Source organism: Mytilus trossulus, chromosome 4 (genome assembly GCF_036588685.1).
Source record: "Mytilus trossulus isolate FHL-02 chromosome 4, PNRI_Mtr1.1.1.hap1, whole genome shotgun sequence".
In the NCBI taxonomy this organism is placed as follows: Eukaryota; Metazoa; Mollusca; class Bivalvia; order Mytilida; family Mytilidae; genus Mytilus; species Mytilus trossulus.
The window spans coordinates 92,014,244-92,042,220 of NC_086376.1; the positions used below are offsets into that span (position 1 = coordinate 92,014,244).

At 30.9% G+C, this 27,977-nt stretch overlaps 1 protein-coding gene across 1 annotated transcript; it reads left to right on the forward strand.

Annotated features, from left to right (window-relative positions):
- The first annotated feature begins 21,466 nt into the window (after positions 1–21,466).
- LOC134714302 (rhodopsin, GQ-coupled-like) lies at positions 21,467–26,657 on the forward strand. Its single transcript, XM_063575538.1, has 3 exons — positions 21,467–22,135; positions 24,967–25,072; positions 26,160–26,657. The coding sequence occupies exons 1-3, from the start codon at positions 21,554–21,556 to the stop codon at positions 26,540–26,542; spliced, it is 1,071 nt and encodes a 356-aa protein (XP_063431608.1). The 5' UTR covers positions 21,467–21,553; the 3' UTR covers positions 26,543–26,657.
- The last annotated feature ends 1,320 nt before the right edge of the window (positions 26,658–27,977 follow it).

Here is a 27,977-nt window from a genome sequence, read left to right on the forward strand (position 1 = left end):
CAGTAAAAAGAGAAAAGTTTGATAAAGCAAGGAACAACATGTGTCGAATATTACAAAGTAGTGCACACATATTTACCTTATTCAAAGTTTATAATAGAGGTTGTTATTCACATCGTCAAAGAAGTTACAGAAGAAAAAATGTTTAAACATTACCCTTCATACACAAAGAAAGTATATAAACAAAGAACAGATTTTTTTCGGGTTACAACGACAACAGAATAAGAAGTGGTATGGAAATAGCAAAACTTAAATTTCGCAATCACTAGATAATAGAGAAACAACGATTCATTGCCGATGCATCTTATCACAACGATACTTAAGATACAAAACAACCAGGAAACAAATAGATGACGGAAAAAAATCAACTGATAATAAAGTTTTACAGTAGAAATAAGGAATTCCTAATTTAGATTAGAAGATGGTTATGTTGTAACTGGTACGCTTTCGTGTTTGTCCCCTTTTACAATGCTTATAAAACAATGTTTTGTGAAAAGGGATAAGCAGGAACTATCTGTTCACTCAGCAAAGAATTGAAAAGATGAACCAGATCCCATGTAGTGAAGAGGAATTCGTATACAAGTTAAGCGACTTGGTTTTTGATTTGTTTGTTTCGGAGTACATTATGACTCTATTTCACTGATAAGGTTTAAGCTATTGTGGTCAGATGAAGCCTGTCATATGGGTTCGGGATTTTGTAGCTGTGTTGATGACCAATTGCTGACCGTGTGTTAGTTTCTTCAATTTTGTTGATTTGTCTTTTTAACACATTGCTCGTTTCCATTCTTTGATCTGTTTATTGTTTATTATGGAGACATTTAAGTTGGATGGTATCTCTATAAATCATCCTGACTCGATCTTCACCTTTTGTTTGATAAAAGTTAGATTTCTGCAAAACATTAGATATAAATTGCAGATTACCTCATCAATCTACAAGAATCCCAATTGCGTGAAACGAATAGAGCAGAAATACATTGTGCACAAAAAACATCACTGTGAGTAGCATTTATAATTAGCGTACAATTTGACATCTTCTTTTGAGCAAGAATTTAATAAAAAAGATTCGCGGGCTGGCTTTTGTGCTGGATTTATCCATCATTTTTAAAGCGTTCGACGGGAAAATAAACTATTCAAAATAATAAAATAAGATAAGAAAGTAAAACAAAAAATAAAAAAAATAGAACGTAATCCATGTGCAACATAGACAAATTAAATATCGTTATAAATAATATGTTTAACATTATATAGTTATTTCAAATAGTTTCTTAAGTTTGCTTGAGTGATTGTTGGTCTTGAACGCTAGAAAAGCAGTAAATTATCTATTTCGACCACTTTTAAACAGCATGGAAATTTAAAGATTGTCTATCTTTATCTGTAATGGTGTTTGATGAATTGAAAAAGAAATATGAAGGATGAAGGTCACCTCACTTTCCGAACCGTTCCATACTTTTCAAATAGTTTGTTTTCTTTCGGTTTACGGTTAACCCTTGATTTTTATCGTATTAATTGATTAATGAGTTCAATAATCGATAAATTACTGTTATCAATAATTTGTGTACACATTTGAAATGAATTTGGATAGTCGAACCTATATATCACAACAATGGTTGTCTTCAATTGGGATATATCTGCAAATGAGACAACTGCATCGAGTCTATAAAAGTAAAAAAATGTAATAACTGCACCGAGTCTATAAAAGTGAAAAAATATAATAACTGCATCTTTAAATAGCAAGGAAAATATTTTTTCCATGATATAGAAAAACAAATGAAATCGGTTTACGAATGATTAAGAGTTGACATAACAAAATGAAATAATGAGTAGAAGATGAAAATCTGATAAATATAATTCAACAACAAACGAGAAAAAACTTAAGGTGGCGAAATCGACTTTGGTAAAACAAAAGAAAAAGCAGATTTTTTTCTTTTTGGGTCTGATATTTGGGACTATACAAAAAAGGCCTTTTTTCTCAAGTGAAAACAAATGAGTCAGTCTCTACATCACGTACATTGTATGCGTATAATCAAGTAGTGTGAGTCGTCCTATCCTTTTAACAGGCCTAGTATATTTAATATTATTTGCAAAGCAATCCTATTCTAATTATTAAGAACAAAATTGAATAAAGCTTGGCATCGTTAAAGTTATAATCATTTATTTACGAGAATAAAATCAAATTAAACTCGCAATGTAGCAGCTGTTCTGATAGCAATAATCTCAAATACAAAAAAGGATTGAAATCATTATTATTTTTATTTACAGTTACAGGGTACGATGATCTACATTGTGAAAGATAATAATTGCTTAAAAGAGATAAACACAATGTAGTTAATGTCAACTTCATCCAATATAGTACAGTTGTTAGTTAAATCAAAATGATATACTTCATATGCATTCAAAATTGACAATGGAAATGGGGAACCTGTCAAAAATACAATCTGACCATAGATCAGACCAATGGTTCTCCAACGTAGCGCGAAAATCTCGCACCAAGAGGATGTCACCAGCTTACCCCTAAATAAAAAAGTGCATGTTTTTTTCTAGATCTCAACCCCCCTCTATACCTCTAGTCGATTTAGAATAAAAAAAAAACGAAATAGCATTGGATAGTCAATTGTTTTTGACTTAAAGCTTTTTTTAAAGCAAAAAGAAAAGGGAATAGCGGATGGTGAACTTATTGCTGAAAACATCTCGATTGTTCTTCTGAAATGATAAGAAAAACAGCACATGGCTTTTTGACGAGTCGTATCTTCAAAATCTGAATTCATAATAAATCCACATCTTCAAACATTGTCAGCAAAATGAATGCCAAAAATGTTTGGTTAAGACTCATATTTATGTATTAATAATAACAAACTGTTGATAATGTTTAGAAGATACAGAGTAGAAAGAGATACAAGCTCCGTCTCTGTTGCAGTCAATAGCAGTTGCTATCAACACTGTGTAATTATGATAGATTGATTGCAGAACATTCTTATATTGATAGCCTAGTATTTTTTTTTTATCATAATGTACATGATGTACATACTGAAAAGATCATTGAAGGCATAATCGCGTAAACCCTTTGAAGGGGTTATAACCATTATTTGCCTCTAGATTAATGATCCAAATTAATTATCTAGATTTTTGTTTTGTTATTGTTCTGTGAAGAACGATTGATTGTAGAACTAATATAAGGTTGAAAGTCTACAATCTTAAATGAGATTGTTTTGTCATAATGTTAATAATGGAAAGATCAGCGGAGGCACCGTTGGTTTAGCCTCCGAAAGAGGTTACAATATATTTTGATTGTGTATCTTAATAGCAATGCTGCACATTAATGTCTTAAGATTTGTTTTATATTTGTTTTGTGAAGAACGTTGTCCTCGAGAGGAGGATAGAAACTGTCCAAAGTCGAAACTTAACGATTTTATACCGTAATCATAAGATTACTAAAACGTTGCATTATGATGTAATAATATATTGCAAGGCCTCAAAACTTTAGTGCAACTTTCATAAAACGTAGATAACGCAGCGTTCTATCTCATATATTTGAAAATAAAAATAATTAGAAAAGTGCTCAAGAATAATTTAGAATTCCGTTAAAAATACGTTAACAAAATAATGATTTCAAAATTTAAGAAAATAAATGAAATTCCATATGTACGTGTCTTTCCAAAGTCAGGAACCTGTAATTCAGTGATGATCGTTAGTTGATGTGTTACACATTTGTTTTTCGTTACTTTTTTGTACTTAAATTAAGCCATACGTTTTCTCGTTTGACTTGTTTTACATTTGTCATATCGCGTTTTTTTTATTGCTGACTATGCGGTATGGGCATTACTTATTGTTTTTTAAAGGCAGTACGGTGACCTTTATTTGTTAATTACTGTGTCATTTGGTCTCTGGTGGAGATATATTTCATTGGCTATCTAACCACATCATTGTTTTTATAGTAGAAGTTAAGACATGCTGAAAAAAGTTCACTAAATGATGAATTGAAATTGAGACGGAGAACTTAAAATCCTTGATCCATTTGCGTTCATTATTATGCATTTACAGGTATAATTATGCAACAGACATTATAGATCATTAATATAATGTTGAAAAATGTGTTTTTGAGACTTAATCCATAAAATTTTTTGCAAGGTAACAAAATATCTTTGTAACATACTAATGGAAAATTAATGGAACAAGCAATGCACATTATTATAAAAAGTTATGGTTTAGGATCAGTAAGTTTGATGTACAACCTGTTGAGTTGTTTTTATTTTAGGTTTGTTAACGATCATAGACCCATGATATCATCGTAGCCGTGCTTGAAGATAATGTACTCTATTTGACTGACTACATGGATAGGTTATTATGTGTTGCATGAAGGTACATACACGTCTTTTTTAAGAATGTTGTCAGGACAAATTTTATACTTTCCAAGGCATAGTGTTGTACTGATTCTAATTTTCAGACAACCAATGTGCATATATCAGATTATCACAAACGGTAAACATGATTTATCTGGTTGTATTACTTAGATGCCTCAACATGAGTCTTCCTTCTTAATTTTAATAGATACAATACGTTGCATTTGTTTAATCTGGGTAGATATTAATGTTGTTACCCATTCTTCTATTGCCAGTTCTAGTCTAATTGCTTGGAAAGTTTGAATAATTTGGTAAATGAGCTTTCTATCGTTAATTGATGTACACGTGCTGCTTATGTATTACTTTTCCGGTATGCTTGAGATACTGATAAATAAAACATTAATGCTTTTGATATTAATGATAAGAATCTATTCGCGGTATTTATGATCATCATTAAACATTGACCAATAGATAAACCATTATCTGATCGTTAAAATGCTCTGTAAGAGCTCGACTTAGTGTATATTGTGTATATATCAGTAGGTAACGGTTTATTTTGTGTTATGTAAATACAGTCAATGATAAAAAATAATGTCATCATGGTTTTTGTTAATGACTTTTTTGTATTGCGCATTAACATTTCTAGAGGCTTTCTATAGTGCGTATGTGTCGCTTTAAAATCGTCTCATATTCGTTGACCTGTCCAATTAGTGAGAATAAAGATGCTGCGACTCAGCTTGATATTTCAATCGTTTTTGTAATTTACCTCCGTAAGATAATTGTCACATTTAAGCATGTGTGAATGTTCTAGCCGAAAGGTGAAAATATGTTGTATTGAATCGAAACACTGTTGTGAATGATGTATTTTCTATAGAATTGTTTTTATCTGTTAATGTAAATAACATCTTCACAAAGATTACATTATGAACAATGCTTATATTGGATGATTCTTTGAGTGCCTTGAGGAACATTATTTTCAAAATATGTTCTATCATGCAACCTTGCCAATAACTTCTGACGCGGCATGAATTTTCTATCGACAAATAAACCGGTTAATCGACCAGGATTAAGATCTAGAGATGCAGTTACTGGTGTACCAATAAAACAAAAATGTCCTTCCATTCCTTAAAAAAACCCACCAATTACACTACTTTAAACCTTACGAGAAATTAGTTTTAATCAATGCAAGTCTGCATTTGATGTTTTCATATTTTTCAAACAAAAAATTACTATTTTATTTCATAACAATTTTTTCTAGAATATATTCAAAGCAAAGTTGTAGGATTTGTTTTTAATCGTATTCCTTAGGTGTGATATTTATGGCCTAATTAACACCACTGATTATCGTTTATCTGTGATTCATTCGGTCGCATTAATTAATTTGGGTTTTCACTGCTGATTGCACCTGTTTAAATTTTAATGTTTACTTTGCAATTTTTCTCAATCGTGACCATTTGTAAGAAGAAAAAAAAGACGACTCAGCTCATTGCCGATAGCTATTATTTTACTAGAAAAATGATGTTTTGGATTTTGTCTTATTTCTTTATGTTTTAATTACAGATAGCGTGCAAATACTAATATCGAAGCAAACGATTTTTCACACTATAATAATATTAACAGTATGAGCGATAGTATAATTGATTATCATGACTTTGTTTTAACCCGATCATCGCTTATTAGTATTAAAAATTGAATTTATTCATCAAGATTTATTTTATGTCGAATTAGAACAAAATCGATCTGATTTGGAATAAAAAATATTATTTCAAAAGATTGATATGAATGTTCTTTTACAATCGTTTGATGCAGAAAATAATAAATCTTCGATTTTGCTTGTAGTTATAACTGTAAATAAACTTGTCCTTGCAATATGAAGTTTTGAAATAGATGTTCGATTATGAGGAATGAACCTGTTGAAGCAATTATCATGTAAACCAATTAAATGTTTCACATGCTGACTAGGAACGTGTTCAGGATTTTATTTTACTATTCGTTGCTCTTTTCTAATGTTATGATTATTATGACCCGTTCTGTTACTAATTAAGGATTATTTCTAAGATTTGTTCAGTTACACTTCCGTTTGTCCCAAGATATGTAAATTATGTGAATTTCTTAGAAATGATTACAAATAACGTTGAAAATCCTATGATGTAAGTAATACTCTAAAGATCATATGACAACACAGTCACTTTTTAGTGTTATATATCCCAGTTTATGCAACGATTAAGGAAAGATGTAATGATATTTATTTAATTGAGTTTATTATCAGACGTTGTAGCTGCACGACCTACAAACAGTATGTGTATCATCGGAAATATGTCACAAAATATTCAAAAGTCAATAATGTATCTATTTTGTTCATCCCTTAGGACTTTTGACATAGTCTGTAAGACACAATTCTTATTTTTTATGCATAGGAAGACTGCCATTGTACGTAATATCTACTCAGAAATTAAAACGACCAAAGTCTTTTGAGATAGTTTGAACCAACAAGTGTATAATAAAAAGATGTGTTCTAAAGTTTGCATTGGGTTTACATCAAAACATATATAACTGCCAGATTATTTTGGAATTCGAATTTGTTATTAAATTTATAAATCTATGACAATAATTTCGCGTGCTTCGTTGTATTGACTTAAATCATGATATTGCAAATGGTCTGTAGTAGTCTAATTTAGACAACTATGAGCATATTCCAAATCATGTTGATTTCATGATCATTTGTTACCATATTGGCTTCAACACGGATTATATCGCATAGTCAGCAATAAAAGACCCTGAAATAAATGACAATTGTGGGACAATTCACATAACAAACAACCAACGATCTGGTTGGTATGTCGATTTGATTGTGATATATACATACGTAATACTCATATATGAAATCAATGCATTCTAAAATAAAGTTTGGTAGGAAGCCAACAAATAAAATAACAAATATTTGGGACTTTTATGTGAGTTATATGAGTCACCGTTCATTTATACATCAATAACCCTTTTTGAACTTGTGACGTGAGATTTGGGATTATTTCATAATAATGTTTCAAAATAGTATTTTGAATGTTTTATATTACCAGTTATGAAAAAGAAATGTGGAATGATTGAAAATGAGACAACTCTGTTGATGTTAATGTCTTTTGGTTTTATGAGTCTTTGTTTACTCCTTGGTTTTGATTGTTATTGTCTCGACAAGAGACCGAAACGACATAGAAATTAACAACTATAGATCATCACATGTCCTTCAACAATGAGTAAAGTCCATACCGCACAATCAGCTTTAAAAGGTTAGCATGACTTTGAATCGAGGGCGATACTAGCATAACAGGAAATGGTTGCCCTGTTTACTCTATTTGGAATTCATACAATTGTCACAATTGTTGATTGTTTACTTGATTTCTTTCTTCTTAATTGATTAACAGTTTAGAATAGCGGCAAATTACTGTCGATCTTAACCGAAGTTCTTGACATTTGTAACTACTATAGGCACAATTTCCTGAATTCGATGAAATTACAGTTGGAGTTTGATATTCTCCAAAAAATCAGACAGAACTTATATAGGTTACGCCTTTGAAAAATTCTTGCTATCCTCAATATCCCATTTGATGAAACTCAAGGTTTTAAGTTCCTCTTACATTCTGTACCATATTTGATCATAATAAATGGGACTCATAAGCTTGAAGCACAATTCAATGTTTCACTATTTGTTTTCGTTTAAAATGTAAAAAAAATTAGACTTTTGTGTTTTGTTTACCCGGATTTGTCTTCATGTTTCTTGAAATTTAATTAACCTATTAAAACCAAAAGATATACTGTGAGAAATTAATACTCAATTGTCCCGTTCATAAATAAAACTTCAGTTTACATAGGAAATTAAATTTCTAAGTACTATATTATAGCGTTTCATGTCGCTTTTATTTCATCACACTGATTCGAACAACAAATAAATCGACGAAAATAAAAATGATGAAAAAAAACACCATTCAAATTTTGACTAGTAGTCTCCCCTCGCGTTTGCATATTTTCTTTCTCTAATCAAACATGAAACATAATTTAAATAAAAATGTCCAACTTATATAAAAATTCTTTGACGAAGTTATGTTTTTAACTTTTTGGATTCGATCGTCACCAATGATGAGTCTTTTGTAGACGAAACACTAGTCTGGAGTATAAAATTCTATTCCTGGAATCTATAACGAATTTATATTTAACTTGACATTAAAATAGAGTGATTTTATATTACCATTACATAATCCTTAATTTAGCGAGACACTGAGTTAATTTTATATTTATATATCTCAATACCATAGAGAATAAAAGGTCTCCCTCATGTCAAAATCTGCTCTCAAAATTATCTTGAAACTACAAGAAACTTCGATGATTTTATATTTTCCTTTACCAATCTCTATTCTTGATTGATAGCACAATATCTGTTTCTGTCGCTGAGGTATATTAGTTGATACTTTAAACCCGTCATTCGTCCGTTTTTTGCTTTTTGCTGCTTCTGAGAACCTTAACTCAATTACTTCTTTACATGTAAAAGTTTTTTTATCTTTTTTTTTCGACGGTGGTGTGTAAACTTATAAAAAATATATATCACTGTTCCATAGACTGCAATTCAGAAATCACCGGTCTAACCAGGTTTTTGTTAATAATTTTGGTTGATGGTATTACACTCTACTTTAAGTACGATTTATTTGTATGACTGGTTGTATGATAAATTTCTAACCCCATGGCAATGCACAAGGTCTTATTGTATATTACCGATGACATATTTCGTATCATTCTTATACATTAATTTTTTTTATGTTTATCGTCATTCAATATCGAAAGTAAAACGTAACTCGGGAGCCGATCTTGTAATTCTACTTATCTCAGAACCAATTATAATTGTATCTCTTCTGAATTTATGATGCCGCTACATTGGCGGAACAAATGGTACTATACCATGCTGCCATTCCATTAACAAAACAAATGTGGCTTTGCCAGATGCGTTTTTCGACAATTAATGTGTCTTCAGTAATGTTGAAGGATAGTCATATAATATAAGCCTTCGTAGGAAGAAATCTTTAGTGTTCAACTCTTTTTTGCAGTCCGATACAAAGTTAAAAAAAATACGATAAAAATGTGGTTTTTTTTGCATTTATGTGAGTGTATTCCTATCTACTACACCTTTTTATTGACGTTTATAAAAGGTTAACTTGTAAGTCTCTGAAGGTTGTTCAAACCGGTTTTGGTTGCTCATTTCCAATTATTTCTACATTAACCTATTGGTATCATAATATTAAAAATGGGAACCAGTAATGTGTCGATAGAACAGCTTAATTAATTGTAAGTTTTTTTGAATATCTCTATACAATGAAATATCTTGGACTGAAATTAGTGCAAGTTTTCCTAATACATCATTTAAATCCTGCCTTAATATTGACAAATACATGAAGTTACAAATTCTCTCATCAGTGTTAAATTTCTGCACGCTTCACATATGCAAAATACATGTTCGTTAAAAGCTTTTCTTTAAGAAGATAAATTATCATTATCATGTTTAAATATATAAATAATTGTTCAGTCATTTGAAATAGAGGAAAAGCTGATTAAGCATATTTTTCAAAAGGCAGGCATATCTTAATTGGACAAATGATTATACAAATGGAAAAACGAATTGTTTACGCCATACACGATTGCCAGGAGATAATTTTAAGACAATTTTCTCATAAAATAAGGTTTCATTTGTAATTGAACTAGCTTTATTTTGAGAATATCCCAAACTGAAGTTTGAGTATATACAATTAACGTTACACAAACCCAGCTTTCACTTAATTTTTTTTATACTATAAAGAGAAGACACTTGTAATGGTTTATTCAAAACCGAATATAATAGTAATAAAGTTTGGGAGAATGTTGCAGCTTTTACTTTTTTGTGTTTGATTTTAATACAAATATGATAGCTGATTAAAGTGTTATTTAACTTATAAGTAGTCACAGACTTAACAAAAAATCTTCCATTCGGTACGCATCAATACAATTTGAAGACCTAGTACAAAGTTGAGGACTATTCAAAACTAGAAATTTAACCATTGTTTAAGATGTGCTTTAGATTTTGAATATCATGTCAAAATATCGTAAACAAAAACCCAAACTCGTGTTGGGTGTACAGAAATTTATAAAATGTTTATATCTTTCACTCTATCTATGTCTCTGGTGGGGGACTTTTGTGTTTTTAGTTTAGAAATGTTTCAATTGTACATAAATTTCGAAGACTTATCAGTACCAAAAAAGGCTTTATAGTTTAAACATAGTATCTTCCGTCACTCAAATATGTATAATGCCAATGCATAATACATTTATAAAGTTAATAAGGATATGAACATTTCATGTGCAGTGCATTCGGTAATTATATATTATGAAAGAGTACTCGAGCTTGCAATAACGAAAAGGTAATTGAAAAATAAATAAATTTAAATATATTATCTATCAGCACTCATCATAAGGTTTTGAGGTAAAGCGTAATATTGGGACTGTGAAAAGCCTGACCTTGTGCAACGTGTTCAATGACAAAATACAATGTTTATCATATCGCCATGATTACGGACAATAAGTTTTCGTATAACACTTCCCTATATTGAGTTATATTTTGAATTAAGCTCGACCTATTATCATGATTATTGCTGACATTTAGAACAAAATAACTATGTAATTAATCTGTACGTATTAATCCCTAGCTACTCGTATCACTAAATCTTGTATATACTAATAAACATTTAAGAAATAAGATGATCTAACAGCAGCTCTTTAGCTTCACTGGTGAGACTTTTGGAAACGAACCTCAAGTCTGGCGTACACGTGTATTAGCCTTGTATGTTTGATGAGTAATTTGTATACGATACTTTGATGGCACGATCTTTATCTTCATATATTTAAGTTTAAAAATTTTAAGAATATCGATTACAATAGTAAACGATACCGTGAATACAAAAATATTCGTATTCAAAAGTCGAAAACCAAAATGACAAGCAATGTCAAAAAACGACAAACGATGAAAATAAAAAAAACAACAGTACATGGTCCGAGACCACCATTGTCGTCCCTTGATTTTCGTTGTTCACAAATATAGTCCCTAGTGTTGACAATGGGTTACTTGCCATTAATTTTTATACCCCTTCCAAATTTATTCCTCCATGTTCAATGCCTCAAATTGCAAGTAGGGGGATGAAATTACACTGTAAAAAAATTTGGGTCCAGAATTTTAAAGGAAAGTAGTGATTTGGTCCAGCTGAAAAAAGTTGAAAATGAGCACTTCGGAAGCTGTCAAAAGATTTCAAGACGCCCTAAACATAAAATTGTCCATATTTTGAGTTAGAGGCGATGAAGTTTTCTATAAATTTGATATAATTTGTCCCAAAAGTAGTACAACACACTGTAAAAGTTTCTTTGAGAAAGCGCAGGTGGGATTTTTTTGTATTTTCATTTATGTTCTAAAAGAAATGCACTACGAATTAATTGTGTTCTCGGACCACATGGTTGAAAAACATTAACAACACCTGGGATGATCTCAGGTATCATCGTTGGTTTGCAATCTTGTTATGTTTTGGCGTCTGCAATGAAGGTAAAGCCAGCTGAACATTTAAGCTTTGAACTCTCCTTATGTATAAAGTTATATGTTTTGATACATGTATACTCCATATGTAGATGTTGATTGATATTGATGAATATAAATGACCTCTCCACACCTAATAAGTTAAGTGTTAATCTCTACTTGTGATATCTTCTCACACCTTCTCGCATATACAATCAAATGATAAACGTAATATGACTTAGCCAACCGGAAGATGACAATGAGAAAAAGAAAACATCACATTTCAGGTAGTATTTTTGTTTGAATAACTAAACATGTGTCAATTGTCACACAAAAGATATAAAAGCTAAGCATATCAATAAGTCTTTATTTCATATTCACTCTTTTATTAATTGATTCATGAGTAGGAAGCAGTCTGTGAAAATAATCTGATATGGTTTAATTAAATATCAGACCTTTTTTGGACACAAATAAGGAATAGTATGACGTTTACATCATGAAATTTAACAACTTTAACAGCGACAACTTTTTAGTTGCATTTGGACAATTAATGTTTGTTAAGTGATGCTCGAGTCCAAATATTTGAAATTCCAAAAACCTAAAACCTTCATTGAATACCTGATGAACCCTGTAGATGTCGCTCTTGTGTCGAGGTGAGGTGACGTGATATACTGTGTACAGGTAGGACATGAAAATTAGATAAGACTGTGACTTTTTGAAACACATTTTAATCTTTCAATGCACCCATTAATACACCCAATTAAAACGTTTTTTGTAATATTTAAAAAAAAAAGATTTCAATAAGCATATGATTTATATGAAATGCATAAACTCTTGCTTCTTTTTAACTCCCATAATGAAAGAAAGAATATTTACAGTTTTCTATTTGTAGCATTTTTTGAGAAAAAAGAAGAGCTATAGTTATCAAAGGTACCAGGATTATAATTTAGTATGCCAGACGCGCGTTTCGTCTACATAAGACTCATCAGTGACGCTCATATCGAAATAGTTATAAACCAAACAAATACAAAGTTGAAGAGCAATTATATCGAATTGAATGCGACTTCATATTAAATTTTGGGTCGTGACTTTTTGTTTGTTTGTTGTTTATGTTATTATTTTCTATATTTAGAACTGTTCCTTAGATATTTGTTGACTTCTTTTTTACTAGTTACATTTTAATTCTTGTTTGCATTCTGGAAAATCTATTTGGCTATTCGTTTTATGTACCAGACTTCCCAATATGGTACCTTAAATATATAAAAGCATCATATGGTGATACTAGATTATATGGCTAATTGTATTTACACTTATTTTTACTACATTTGTTTAAACTTCAAGATTATAATTATTTTTTTAAAACCGGTTTTTTTCTAAAGTGAATATTGATTGGTTAAATATTTCTCAGTGATGTCCTGCCACGGCTTTGTTGAATTTGTTAGTTAGCTTTTTGGTCATGAATGTTTGTCTCTAATATTTTATTAACTGTGCATTTGTATTCAGATATCGCAGATCAAATGTATTCGTTCATTGTCTAATCATACGTTTTTTGATTGAGTTAAGTCTGCCAATTGATATTTTATCGTATGTTTTTCTATGTTGTGATGTTATGCTATTGTTTCAGAAAAAGGGAGAAGGTTTGGATCCATTAAAACGTTTAATCCCGCTGCAAATGTTTGCACCTATCCTAAGTCAGGAATCTGATGTACAGTAGTTGTCGTTTGGTATATAATATATACGAGTTTCTCGTTTCTCGTTTTGTTTATATAGATTAGACCGTTGGTTTTCCCGTTTGAATGGTTTTACACTAGTAATTTTGGGGCCCTTTATAGTTTGTTGTTCGGTGTGAGCCAAGGCTCCGTGTTGAAGGCCGTACTTTAACCTATAATGGTTTACTTTTTAAATTGTTATTTGGATGGAGAGTTGTCTAATTGGCACTCACACCACATCTTCCTATATCTATTAACCAAGAAAATAAAATCATAAAAAAACGAAATCTGAGGAAAACGGAAAGTCCATTATAATATTGCAAAATCAAAAGCTCAAACACACAAAACCAAATGACTGGGTACAAGCATTATCGTATGTAAATAATGATGCATCTGGTTCTAATTGTCATCTAATTGTAAACGGTTGTATTTTTTTAATCAAGGGGATACTACTAAATAACAACAATATTGACAAATATCTTAATGAATTATATTCTGTACAATATATTTTTTTAATAACATTAATTAATAAATGTTTAATGACTCAACCTTGGAAAAACAACCTTCTTGGCTATATATCGGTATTCAATTCCAATTCCCTTTTATCGTATCTTAATGTTTCATTTAACTGTATATAAAAGACCTTCATTGGTATTTGGTTCGTCTTAAAAATAGGTTTTCTTTGCATTAGTTCCATCAGTCATTTAGTTAGAAAACGGGTTTACACAAACAAGATTTTGCTCCGATTTCCCTTTAATCTATTTCACACCATGGTCATATCACAGCGTTATATTCATGGTTAAAATTCACAGTATCACAAGTGTAAAACACAACAATCTCCAAGGCTAATTGAAAAAATATAAAGTACATCACTAGCCCAGTATTCAGCACTTCTGTATTGACATGAATATCAATTATATGGTCATTAATATAAAAAGTTGTTGTTACAAAACTTTGAATTATTCGAAAAACTAAGGATTTTCTTATCCAAGGAATAGATTACCTTAGAAGTATTTGGCACAACTTTTTGGGATTTTGAGTCCTCAATGCTCTTCAACTTTGTACTTGCTTGGCTTTATAAACGAAAGGAACGAAACATAAATAAAATAATCATTTGGCCGATTCTTAATGATTTATAAGCATAGATGTACTTTTTTTTTTATATCTTAATATACAATTCAAATTTCTGCAGGTCATGCACAGATAAAACTTTATTTTACCGCATGGTATGATTATACATTCAATAAGAGGTGACCAAATTACGTTTCGTGACTTTACATCGACGTTATCTAATTACGACGTTTACCTTCGTAATCCCAGAAATGTCATTGTGTGTCACATATTTGATCAAAGTAAAAAAGAAAGCTCGCAACAACAGTTCAATAGATTTTCGAAAATATTTCTAAAAACTAAATTCAAAGACCTTCTTACTCAAACCTAAGTTCGGTTGAAAGCTTTTATTTTGCGCTGAAGACACCAATATGACTTCGCGATTACGAACAGCAATAAAAGGCAATTGTGTTGTTAGTGAAAAGCTGTCTAAGGATTTTGTATCATGAATTAACTGAACATGTCGTTTTGTTTCGATACCCGACGCTTTGAAGATTGAAAATACATATCTTTATACAAAATAACGAATGATAGTGTAAATAATTTAAAAAAAAAACCATATTGTTTCGTTAGTTACACGAGAAATCCAACAAAGAAAACATTTAGTTTCACTTAGATAAAGGCAACAGTAGTATACCGCTGTTCCAAACTCATAAATCCATGGACAAAAAACTAAATCGGGGTAACTAACTAAAACCGAGGGAAACGCATTAAATATAAGAGGAGAACAACGACGTAACACCGAAATGCAACACACACAGAAACGGACACTTAAAGGACAAATCATATTCTCTGTTTAGTAAATCGTTTTAACAATCTATAATCGTATTTTGGCCACAAACATCACTGAAGAGACATGTATTGTCGAAATGTGCATCTGGTGCATGAAAATTAGTACCGTTAATTTTATTACTACCACTGGATCAATGCCTCTGCCTCTGCTGGTGGACTATTAGTCCCCGAGGGTATCACCAGCCCAGTAGCCAGTACTTTGGTACTGGCATGAAAATACGGATTTTTTGTGTTATTAAAATATGCTGTTACAAAGTATCAGAAATTAATACTTTGGAGTATTTTCGATAAGGTACTAAAATGGCCCCCTGTTTTAGCGTAAATTTCAAATTCAGATTTAGCGACCAATATCACGATAAATTACAACTAATAAATTGACTAGCTAGGATATATATCACTCTGTTGAAAATTTTACGGTTCTGCGTTTCATTATGACTTTTCAAGTTGTACTCATATTGATTTTTCACGAAAATATCAATGAAAATGGGTAAATTTCCATAGATTATTGGACAGGAAACATAGATCACATACCTCGACATAAAAGATCTTTTAAAATAATGTTTGTGAAGACATTTCACATGTCTTATTTGAATCTTAAGCTTGTCGACGCCTGCGCTCTATGTTTCCTGGTCCTTCATTTGGTTGAAATCTAGCTGATTTTGTCAAATTTCACCAAAATCCCTTATTTTGACCTTTTTTGGATGTAAAAATCAACGTGTTAGAATTAAACTTTGACAAAAACAGTTCTGTTTAACTTTCTAACATGTCTTTAAGGTAACTTAAAACATTTATTGTCTTGTAACTATGAACTTTATAATTGGGGCCAAATATGGCCCTTACCGAACTTACTCCCTAAGGAATGTATCTCCCTCATACTTTTTGGACCTTTTGAACTATATCTCTTCATCTTTTGTATAAGCTTCGGATTTCAAATATTTTGGCCACGAGCATCACTGAAGAGACATGTATTGTCGGAATGCGCAGCTGGTGCAAGAAAATTGGTACCGTTAATTTTATTAATGTGGCTTTTTTTTACTGTAAATAATAGCCTTTGAGAAGTTTGTTGTTTGTCTTTTAAATGGGGTTTCATTGACGCAGATGCAACGGAATATAAGTGAAAATAAAATAAATGGTTATATTACGAATATTGAGCTTTAATTTCCACTGAATCTATTTCACACCAGGATCATATCACAGCATGCTATTCATTATTAAAACTCATAGTATCACAAGTGTAAAACACAACGACCTCCAAGGTGAATTAAAAAAAAATATAAAGTACATCTTTCAACCAAAGGAACGAGAAACAAATAATATAAGAATCTTAGCCGATTCCTAATGATTTTTAAGCATATCTGTACTTGTTTTGTATATCTTTATATACAATTCAAATTTCCACAGGTCATGAAAAAAATAAACTTTATTTTACCGCATGATATAATTAAACATTCAATAAGAGGTGACACAATTACGTTACGTGACTCTACATCAACGATTTCTCATAACGGCGTTCACCTTCGTTATTCCAGAAATGTCATTGCGGGTCACATATATGATCAAAGTAAAAAAAAATACAAAAAAGAAGCTACAGTTTAAAACATTTTGGAAAATATTTCTTTAAAATAAATGGAAAGACTTTGTTACCCCACCGAAATATCGTTTGTAATAATAATTGCACACAATTTTAGTTTTAATCAGGTTGTTAGAACGATTTATGAAATAGATTATATATGTTTTCTTTTAGTGAAAATAAAAGTTTTCTTAGTTCGATTTATTGAGTAACCAATGATTCAATATTTTTTAAATTATTTTCCGAAGCATTCGTTCTTTTGTATAAAGACATACGTTTTCATTCTGTCACAGTGTCGGGTATCGAAACAGAAAGATATGTTGAACTTATTCATGATACACAATCCCTACTCGGCATTACGCCAACAACACAATTGCTTTTTATTGCTGTTCGTAATTTGTAAGTCACAGTGGTGTCTTCAACGCAAAACTCAAGCTTTAAAACGAATTTTGGTTGTAGTAATAAAGTCTTTTCATTCTTTTTTTAGACAAAATCCGTGTGTGTCAAACTGCTTTATACCCAATGATTTATTTGCAATAATGTGTGTGGGTCAGTTTTTTGAAATTTTCAGATAACTGTTATCAGGTTATTCCGGACCACCCGAGATCACCCCTAGTTTTTTGTTCGTGTTGTTTATTCTTTAGTTTTCCATGTTGTGTCATGTGTACTATTGTTTGACTAATTGTCTTTTTCATTTTTAGCCATGGCGTTGTCAGTTTATTTTAGATTTGTGAGTTTGACTGTACCTCTTGTATCCTTCGTACCTCTTTTATTATTATGGAAAATAAATAAGCCAAATTAATGTTTGGAACCACCAATTAAAGAACTAACTAAGATTTCGAACTCATCTTAAAACTGACGTTTCTTTTCTAATTTGATTTTTTTTCCTTATTAGTTGAGCGTACAAAATCGTGATTTCTCTACGTCATAAGACATGTTACACAATTTGCTACTTATTACATTTTATTGAATTGTAGGTTTAAAAAATGAAGAATAAGGTTAATAAAGTGAAGTTATATAATAACTTGTAAGAATAAATCCCAGATTTATAGAATAATATACCTGTTTGATAGTCATCGGATTATTTTCTGAATCAAATAATTTTTATAAAAAATAATAAATCAGGCGTGATATCATTGTAGATATTTTGGATTTTATTGATCACTCCGAAAACATACCCGGATACATAGGAAAAATGCAACATATATGAAATATTACAATGCTAGCCAACACATAGAGGATGATTACGCGTATACATTATCTTAAATTTTCGTTTCAACTAAAATATATGATATTTATAATATTAGAAAAAAGTAAAATAGCATAAAAAAACGAACTTCAGGGAAAAATAAAAAAACGGAAAGTCTCTGGATAAAAACCTATTCAAATCTTAAACGAATGGAAAATAACTCCTGTTCCTGAATTGTGAGTCCGTGACTAACTGATTGTAAATTTCTTATGTCTTTATTTTAGCCTGAAGTTTTAGTATTCGTCTTGTCATCTGATAAAGTCATGCTAGATTTAAGGTCACCATTTTCTCTGCTTTAAAACCTTTTCAGTTTGAACTCGTCCTATTTTTCCTGCAACATGTGACATACACTTTATGTATCGATATCGTAAAAGACCCGGGTCTTGTTAAGGATTGGTAATATCAATTATATTGTAATCAAAAGTGCCTGTAATGATGTAGCTTTAAAATCAACACAAGTGTCATATATATGCATATATTGTTGAATTCTTTGATTCATCGATTTTACGTCAAGCTATCTAGCAAATAGGACCTCGTTGTTTTACCATAATTATCTTCAAATCACTAACCTTTGTAATCATTTTAACGAATAAAAAAAGTGTCAATAATTGACATAATCACGTTCTAAACAAAATCGCATTGGCAAAGAAATACAGTGTAAGATACGTATTTCTATTACAATGATACATGCTTAAGGGTATAATTATATTTTTGTTAATTTCATTGTTCGGCTTAACATTAGATGTTTTGATGGTTTTCTTTAAGAGGATTAAATTTATAAGAGGAAATAAATGTTTTAAGGCAGCATGGTAACCTGTAATTATTAATTTCTGTGTCATTTGGTCTTATTTTATGAGTTATTTCACTGGCAAGCTTTTGCCTCTGACGTCATCAGTTGAGAACTAAAAAAACACAATTCTCCCTTATATTACATCTTCATATTTATGAAAAAAATCTACGAAACGACAATCAGCAATATAAAAGGAGACCATTATAACAAAAAGGACCATTGTTTTCATTACTGTCGCGTCAAAGTTGACACGCATTCTAAGATAAAAGGAGTTGACCCATGTATAAAAGGATGCTCGCTCCACTAGTTGCGGTTTTATTTTTGCCAGATATTCAGAATCCTTTGGTTTAATCTATGAACTACCATTTAAACAATTTCCGTATAAAATTATAATCCTGGTACTTTTGATAACTATTTACACCACTGGGTCGATGCCACTGCTGGTGGACGTTTCGTCCCCGATGGTATCACCAGCCCAGTAGTCAGCACTTCGGTGTTGAGATGAATATCAATTGTATGGTAATTTTTATACATTTTCTGTTTACAAAACTTTGAATTTTTCGAAAAACAAAGGATTTTCTTACCCCAGGAGTAGATTACTTTAGTCATATTTGGCACAACTTTTAGGAAATTTTGATCCTCAATGCTCTTCAACTTTGTATTTATTTGGCTTTTTAACTATTTTTATCTGAGCGTCACTGATGAGTCTCATGTAGACGAAACGCGCGTCTGGCGTATAAAATTATAATCCTGGTACTTTTGATAACTATCCCTACTAGCCCCTTTGGTTTTTTTTGTAGTTTTATTACACATAGTCCAAAAAAACATATTAGACATGTATTATGTAATAATTTCATTTTGGATGTTACACGTCTGCTGACGTTATTTTGTTTTCAGCCCATACACATAATTTAGTAATGTGACCGTGACGTCATCAACGTTTTCTCATGGTTTTCTACGGTTTAAAATGGAATTTAGAATTAAATTATAAGAAATGACACTGTTAAATAACCCTCTACACGCGTTATCCAGTCTGCCCCATATTTTTTATGTTATTTCTTCAGAAACAGAAACAATATTACAGTCATTCCTTAAATATTGTTATTTCTTCATAAATTGTAAAGAAACAAGAGTTCTTATGTTTAATATAATAAAGTCTAGAGAAAAAAAAATTTCCGCTTATTTTCTTAAATGCTTATATCTCGAATACAGTCACACAGACCCGTCATCTTTTCTGCTTTTGAATTGTTATATTGATGTCTGTAATTTTTGTGCTATTTTCACATTTCCTGGCAGGTGTGAGAAAAAATATTTCTCCCCACTCCTGAAAAATCTGTTCTCGGCAAATGATTTGCTGAAATTTAATTGTGACCTGAAATTGTTTTGTTTTCTTCTGAATTTTTTTCTTCTGACGTCATGAAAAAGGGCGACCATGCCTGATGACGTCACATCATTAGTACACAATTTACCTCAAATCTTTGAAAAGGAAGGATAAAAATCTTTAGAGAAACAGATTCCACCACTTTAACTCGAGTATTAAGATATTCCTTCACTCTCAATATTTAAATTTTATTTATTCAAAAAGCTCGCGATTTAGACATTACAATTTAACTGTCTTGAGTGGTGAAAAAAATCGTAATTCACTTGTTGCAGTTGTGGAATCTATATAAAGATAATCTTTTACTGTCTTTTAAAGTTTATTGACTATATACAAAGTAGCAAAAATCCGTAATCGGCGAGAGAATAAGGATAATTTCAGTAAATTGAAAGCAGAATTATATATATAGAATTTATGTAAGATTGAGGTGAATATGAAGTTTTGAAATGAAGTATTACGTTATATGTTTCTAAATCTCAAAACTTTATCTATGGTATAATTGTCTATTAAACTCACTACTCTTCATTGGCCTATAAAACTATTTCAAATATTAATCAAGGACACATTCAGTGTTAAAGTCAATAATCACAGGAGTATTAAACACGCCCTGTTATGTAAAAATAATTTTCATAAGAAAGTACTAAATTTGCGTCAAATTACTTAATAACTTACGGTAAGAAGATTCAGCAGTGATGTAAAAGCTTGAAAGATCATACCTTCACATTCACATAATCAATATATAGATAGTGCATGATATTTATATAAGAGTGTCAATAAGTATGACTTCCATTCTCTGTATGACTTTGCATTGCTAATATGCTCATCATTTAGGTGTAATGGATTTTTTTATAATTTGTTTTGAAATAACAAAATAATTATGCCTCTTGTTTTATCTGAAATCAGCACGAACAATATTCTTGTGCTTTCTTTTGTAGTTTTATTTCATTGAAGAGCTGTTAAATTATTAAGATTGGACAGCTTTATGAAAACTACTTTTGCCACTCAGCGAAGATTGTTCTTGATGTTGAGTTCCACATACTGATGCAACATGAATGCCATATTTTATTGTATTGCTTTTGTCATGTTTTCTGTGACATTCATTGGGTGCTCCGTCAATGGTGCTATAGTGTATGTAGTATTAGTCAATAAACATCTCCAAAATGTAAACAATACGTTTGTAGTATCGATGTGCATAAATGGATTTCTCATTTCAAGTTTTGGAACAGTATTTACAGCAGCAACAAGTGTTAGAGGAGAATGGATTTTTGGAGAATCCGTTTGCCAAATGCATTCTTTTATAGTATTCTTCCTAGGTCTTGCAATCATTGCTACTTTGACAAGTATGGCTATAGAAAAATATATCGTTATAAAACAGGAATCAAGAAACGTGGTGACAAAAAGAGTTTGTATTTACATACTAGTTATATGCCATGTGTATGGGTTTGTGATTTCTTCCATGCCCTTCATTGGGTGGAACAGGTATCAACTTGAAGGATTCAATATAACATGTTCGCTGAAAATGGACGGTACAGACGCTAATTCAACATCCTTCAACATTTTTATGCTGATAGTAGGATTGATTTTTCCGTTAGGAGTAATGATAACCGTATACTCCAAAATAATCGTCACGGTAAGTCATGTTCCATTTTTAGAAATAATTTTAGGCTCATTTTCGGAAGGGATTAGTTATTATTGCGGATATTGTAATTGCTATCAGTGTGCTTCATAATATCGTATGATTGTTAATGCTATAAATATTACTGCATTTTAGCATTGTACTTCTGAAATGACAGTTTATAGAAAACGAATGTTACCATTTAAACAAAATCATTTACATAGGTTTGAAAGTCATATTATATATATATAAATATATTTCAACGACTTGCAATAATATACAAAGTTGCAATGTTTATGCACCAGATGTGCATTTCGAAAATTAATGTCTCTTAAGTGATGCTCGTAGCCATAGTTTTTGGAACTCCAAAGCTTATTAAAAAGGTAAAGAGCTATAAACCAAAAGGCCATAAAAAGTAAAACAAAGCTGTTCAAGGAATAAGAGCTTTGCATGAAAAAGAAACTTTCCTTAATTAACAGTAACTTAAAAATTTAGCAAATTTTAATTACACAAAAACCGTGCTTTCATACCAGTAACGAAGGATTGACGGATGGGCTGGTAATACCCTCGGGGACTACCAGTCATTTATCATGCAAAGGTAATGAAATTGTATTAAGCGTTTGTTCTTAGATATTTATACATATCATAGTACTAGACACAATACGATGTACGAAAGTCGCATGCATTATTGCAAACATTTGCTGTTTTTTAATTAACTTAATATTTAAGGTATAGACACATAATTTGAATAGGACAAACACTCAAAAGAGCAGAATCGCTCGTGTATGTGATTTCTGGTATGAAATGGTACGTTAAATTCGATGTGTTGTGCAAAGAGAGGGTATCTCTTTGCACAATAGAGCAGTGCAACACATTTAATTTTTTAAATGGTTCGTTGGTGAACTGTTACAGGGCTAAACTTTTGTTCTTATCCAACATGTCCAATTTATTAACATGTACAGTGACAATCAATGTCGGCGTCCTTTCATCCCGTTGTACTGCCTATTGCTGGACGTACCTATTATGTTATTTGTTAATTTGTTGTCGTCCTTAAAATATTTAGAAATTGACTTTACGAACGCAACAAACAGTTTAGACTTAAAGATTACTGCACTTGTCTGGGTGAATAAAAAACTAATTACAGCGACATAAGGCTAATTACACATAATAATAACAAACCTTAAATATGTCTTTACAAAATCCCACACCAACAATCGAAAAGTAGAAAATAAATAAACAGGAAACTGACTAGCATGATCATTTAGCAAAATTTGTATACTGTAAACCAACTTATTTTCGCGGATACTTAATTTCGCGTTTTACCCTTCCTAGACCACTTCGCGGCTATATAAATTCGCGATATTCTGAAATTCAATAAGGAATGATCCAAGTTTTACATATTCGCGTTATTTTTCTACTCGCAAAAGTCACGAAAATAAGTTGGTTTACAGCAAATCATTAAAAAAATTTACGTTTTTTTATTAGTCCAACTCTTAACAATTAGCAACCACGTTGATCCAATGAATAGTTGTTCCCTTGGTTTTTTTTCTTTTAAAATATATCTTTGATAGTTTATTTGGTATTTTTTTTTCATATATTGCAAGTCATGATATAGTGTAAATTAGCTTTGAGCTCATGTTTTTATCAAAAAGAAGATGTGGTATGATTGCCAATGAGAAAACTGTCGTCCACAAGAAACCAAAATGACACATACATTAACAAATATAGGTCAAATTACGGCCTTCAACAATGAGCAAAGTCCATACCGCATAGTCAGTTATATCGCAATCCAATGCAAATGCTGGGAACATTGATTTATTCATATTTCTGTTGTTTGCATTGCGAAAAATAAATCACCGCTTTATTTGATCGTATAATGAACAACACGACGGGTACATTTGTTACATTTGTTGAACAGTGTATATTTACTCTATATTTGCATCTGAGTTCCTGACCCGTTATTTTCCCTGGGAACGGTCGAAGGTCTCACTTTGCGATACTCTTTGAGATGTAGTGCGTAAATAAATGGTCCGTTCTTTGCCTTTCGTGTTCATTGAAGGATATTCCTTATCCTTTGTATATCTCAATCTGTTATCTTTTGAGTGTTTTTCAATCACTTTTTCTTTGGGCATGGTGTTGTCTCTGTCTTTTTCCTGCTCGTCGTCATACCTTTTGTAACATATACAACAAATAATTTAATTTTGGATGTAACGGGTCTTTTGATTGGCTTTGTTTACCATCTCAAAGACATATTTTTTTTTCATGTGACCGTACCGTCATCAACGTTTTTTCATGATTGTCCCCGGCTTAAAATGGGATTTAGATTTAAATTATAAGCAATGACTGTAATGATGTGTCTGTTTATTTGCTATAACACAAAAAAATATACCGCACACTTTAAATAACCCGCTACGCAGGTTATGCAGTGTGCATTTCTTTATAGACAGACAAAAATATTACAGTCATTCCTTAATTTAATGAATTTTTACTTCTAGAATACTTTGTTCTTGTGAAGTTTAATAATTCACAAGATCAGTTTCCAATATTTAAGACTGACAAGAAGATAAGAACTAAGATGCGGCTCGTTTAGATACACTTTTAGATTTACTTGATATTTTGTAGCTAAGACAACGTAGTACACCAAATCAATGGGATAATCAGTAAAAAGTCAAATCTAACCATCTCAGTAACAATGTAATGAATCACATATACATAATAGCATTAACAGAGATGTGTGAGTAATTACCCTTCCATTTATAGTTTTTCCTTGGTTAAATATTACATTCAATTAACAATTAGCTATAAAAAGCATAAAAGTACATGTATTCGTTTCTTTTATTTTACAGATGAAAGAAAAACGGAAATCAGCGAACTTCAACTCATACAGCTGCCAGCGAAAGACGATATTAAAGAGAGAAATGAGAGTAACAAAGACAATTTTGTTCATGATAGGTAATAAGATCAGATAAGATCAAATAAGATTAAAAAAGACAAGTAGAGATAAGAGACAATATTTACAGTAGTAATTATAGTAATTATAGTTTAAAATTGAAATCATTGTACCATACTCTAAACAATGTTGGAGAATACAATAGGTCAATTCTGAGAAATGTATTAACCATATTATTTTCAAACATTTTCAAGCGATTTAACAAACTCAATATTGACTTCCGCATAACTTCATTGAAAGACATTACTTGATTGACGACAGACATATTAACTGTACGTCACATTCATACGTTATCCCGTTAGAAATATAACCATACACGCATTTGATTTCAAGACACAGGCTAACATCTAGACAATGAAGATACAAATAGACATCCATACAATCAGAAAAAAAAAAATTCCAAATCAGTAAACATTTTTTTTTATTTTGCTTTACAATCTTAACTTTATGCATATATTTCGATTTTTTTTTGTAACAACTATCATTTTAATCATTTAAAAACCATATGTCCAAGAAAATAAAGTGCATCAGTACATTCTTAATAGATTACCAAACAATTAAGATTTGAGCACATTGCAAAATCTTCATTTACTTTATTTAAAAATCAACCAACATAGTTTTTTAGTATTAGACATAATATCGTAATATTGATACATATATTATAAGATTGGTGTTTATGCAAATCGACGTTGATAAAACAAGCTAATAGAGGGGGGGGGGGGTAAATAGTTATCAAAGGTACCAGGATTATAATTTAGTACGCCAGACGCGACTTACGTCTACATAAGACTCATCAGTTACGTGTAAAATGTAGATTGATATGACTAAAGTCATATTGTGATAACCTATCTCTCTGCTTCCAAAAAGATTTTTTGCAGATATTTATATCAGAACCATAGACATACTCTACTATTTAATAGTCAAAATAGTATCTGAAAACCTTTCAAGCACAATATGATGTTTTATTTCGTGGCTTGGCGTAATTTGAATTAATAGAATCAATGCATAAAATAAAACACACACATTAAACACATTTTACATGCACAGTATTTGCATATAATATATTTACACTTTTTTTTTAAATTTTAGGTGCTTTTAGTGTTTCCTGGTCTCCATATGCCATACACTGTGTAGTATCGATGCTCGGTATAACAAAAGGAATGTCTCCATTTGTAGCAACTATTCCAGCGTTGATCGCTAAATCTTCAGTAATTTATCATCCATTTATTTATGTATTTAAAAACAGACCACTGAAGACTGTGCTTTTAAAAACACTTCACTGTTCAGCCAAGAAAAATAAACATGCTCGTGGTGTTCACTGTACTTTGCCATTACAAGAATTCAACGGATCAAGTATGAATCGTAGAGGCCCAACAGTAACATTTACAATGGACGAAGAAGCAGACTTCTCATTAATAGCACCAAATAATAATGTTGAAAATATTGGACATGTATATGAATTTCCGACCTGAGAACAATTAAGCTTAATTTTTTTATGCATCATCATTCCTTTAATATTGTTAAATTAATGGTACATCGAATGCTATGAATATGAATTTTTCCATTATATTGCTTGTATTGTTTCCCCATTTATAACGTGAAATGCATTCAAGGTTTAAAATAATGACCTGAAAGAACAAAATCTGTTTTTATGAACATTCTGTTATGGAAAATATGAAGTGATTTAAAATTCTTATTTTATATCACTTAAATATTTAACAGGGATAAAACTATTGTTGGATGCTCATAATTGTATTGCATATTTCGCAGATAAAGAGTTTACTGTCCATATTTGTTTAAACATTCAATCAAAATGTATTTGAAAGTTATATTTTACAACAGGTTATTCACAGGGGAAAACTCAAAGATACATCACTTATAATTTTGTACTCTATTCGCGCTTTTCATCTACAAACGACTCAATAGTGACGCTCGAGTATGGTTTATATCCACCATTTTCTACATTAGAAAATGCCTGTACCAAGTCAGGAATATGACAGTTGTTATCCATTCGTTTGATGTGTTTGGACTTTTGATTTTGCCTTTTGATTTTTGATTTTCCTTTTTGAATTTTCCTCGGAGTTCAGTATTTTTGTGTTTTTTACTTTTTATGTTGTATAGTCTTGGAAATGATTTTAAAGAAAGTCTATAGATAAATAAGTGATAGCAAATCTCAAAAACACAACATATAAAATAAAGACTGAACAGCACAAACCCCAACAAAAACAAAGAGTTTGATTACTTCCAGTTCTAGTGGAGTGGTTCTCTGAGTGTTTAAGTATTTTTTCGTTTTTCTTTCGTTTTCCCAGCACATATCGAATAACTTAAGTCCTTTTCAATAGATTTTAACAGTATGTTAGCTATGTTCTTATGGTACACTATTACAGCACTTTGTAACGGTTGGCAGAGGGTTTTTATCACATGTTAAGGCATTTCACAATACTGATGTGCTTTGGTTGTCGTTAATTAAATTCTTGAATAATGATTATCGTATAATAATGTTAGCTTACAGAATATTAAACCATTTTCTTTTTCTATCTTTATTTATTACACATTATTTCACGATCAGTGCAGAAATAAAAATATCGAATAAAGGCAACTGTAGTATACGTGTAGCGCTTTCGAAATTCATAAATCGATTGAGAAAAAAACTAATTTAGGGTTACAAACAAAATTTGAGGGAAACACATCACATATAAGAGGAGAACGACGACACAACAGTTACACAACACTAAAATGTAATATACACATAAACGAACTATAATATAACAATGGCCATTTTCCTGACTTGGTACAGGACATTTAAAAAAAACATGGTTGTTTGAACCTTGATATATTATGCCAAATGTTTTATCCGAACCTAAAGTAGCGGGTTTTCGTCTAAGTGAGAGAAACAAATTTTTCGAC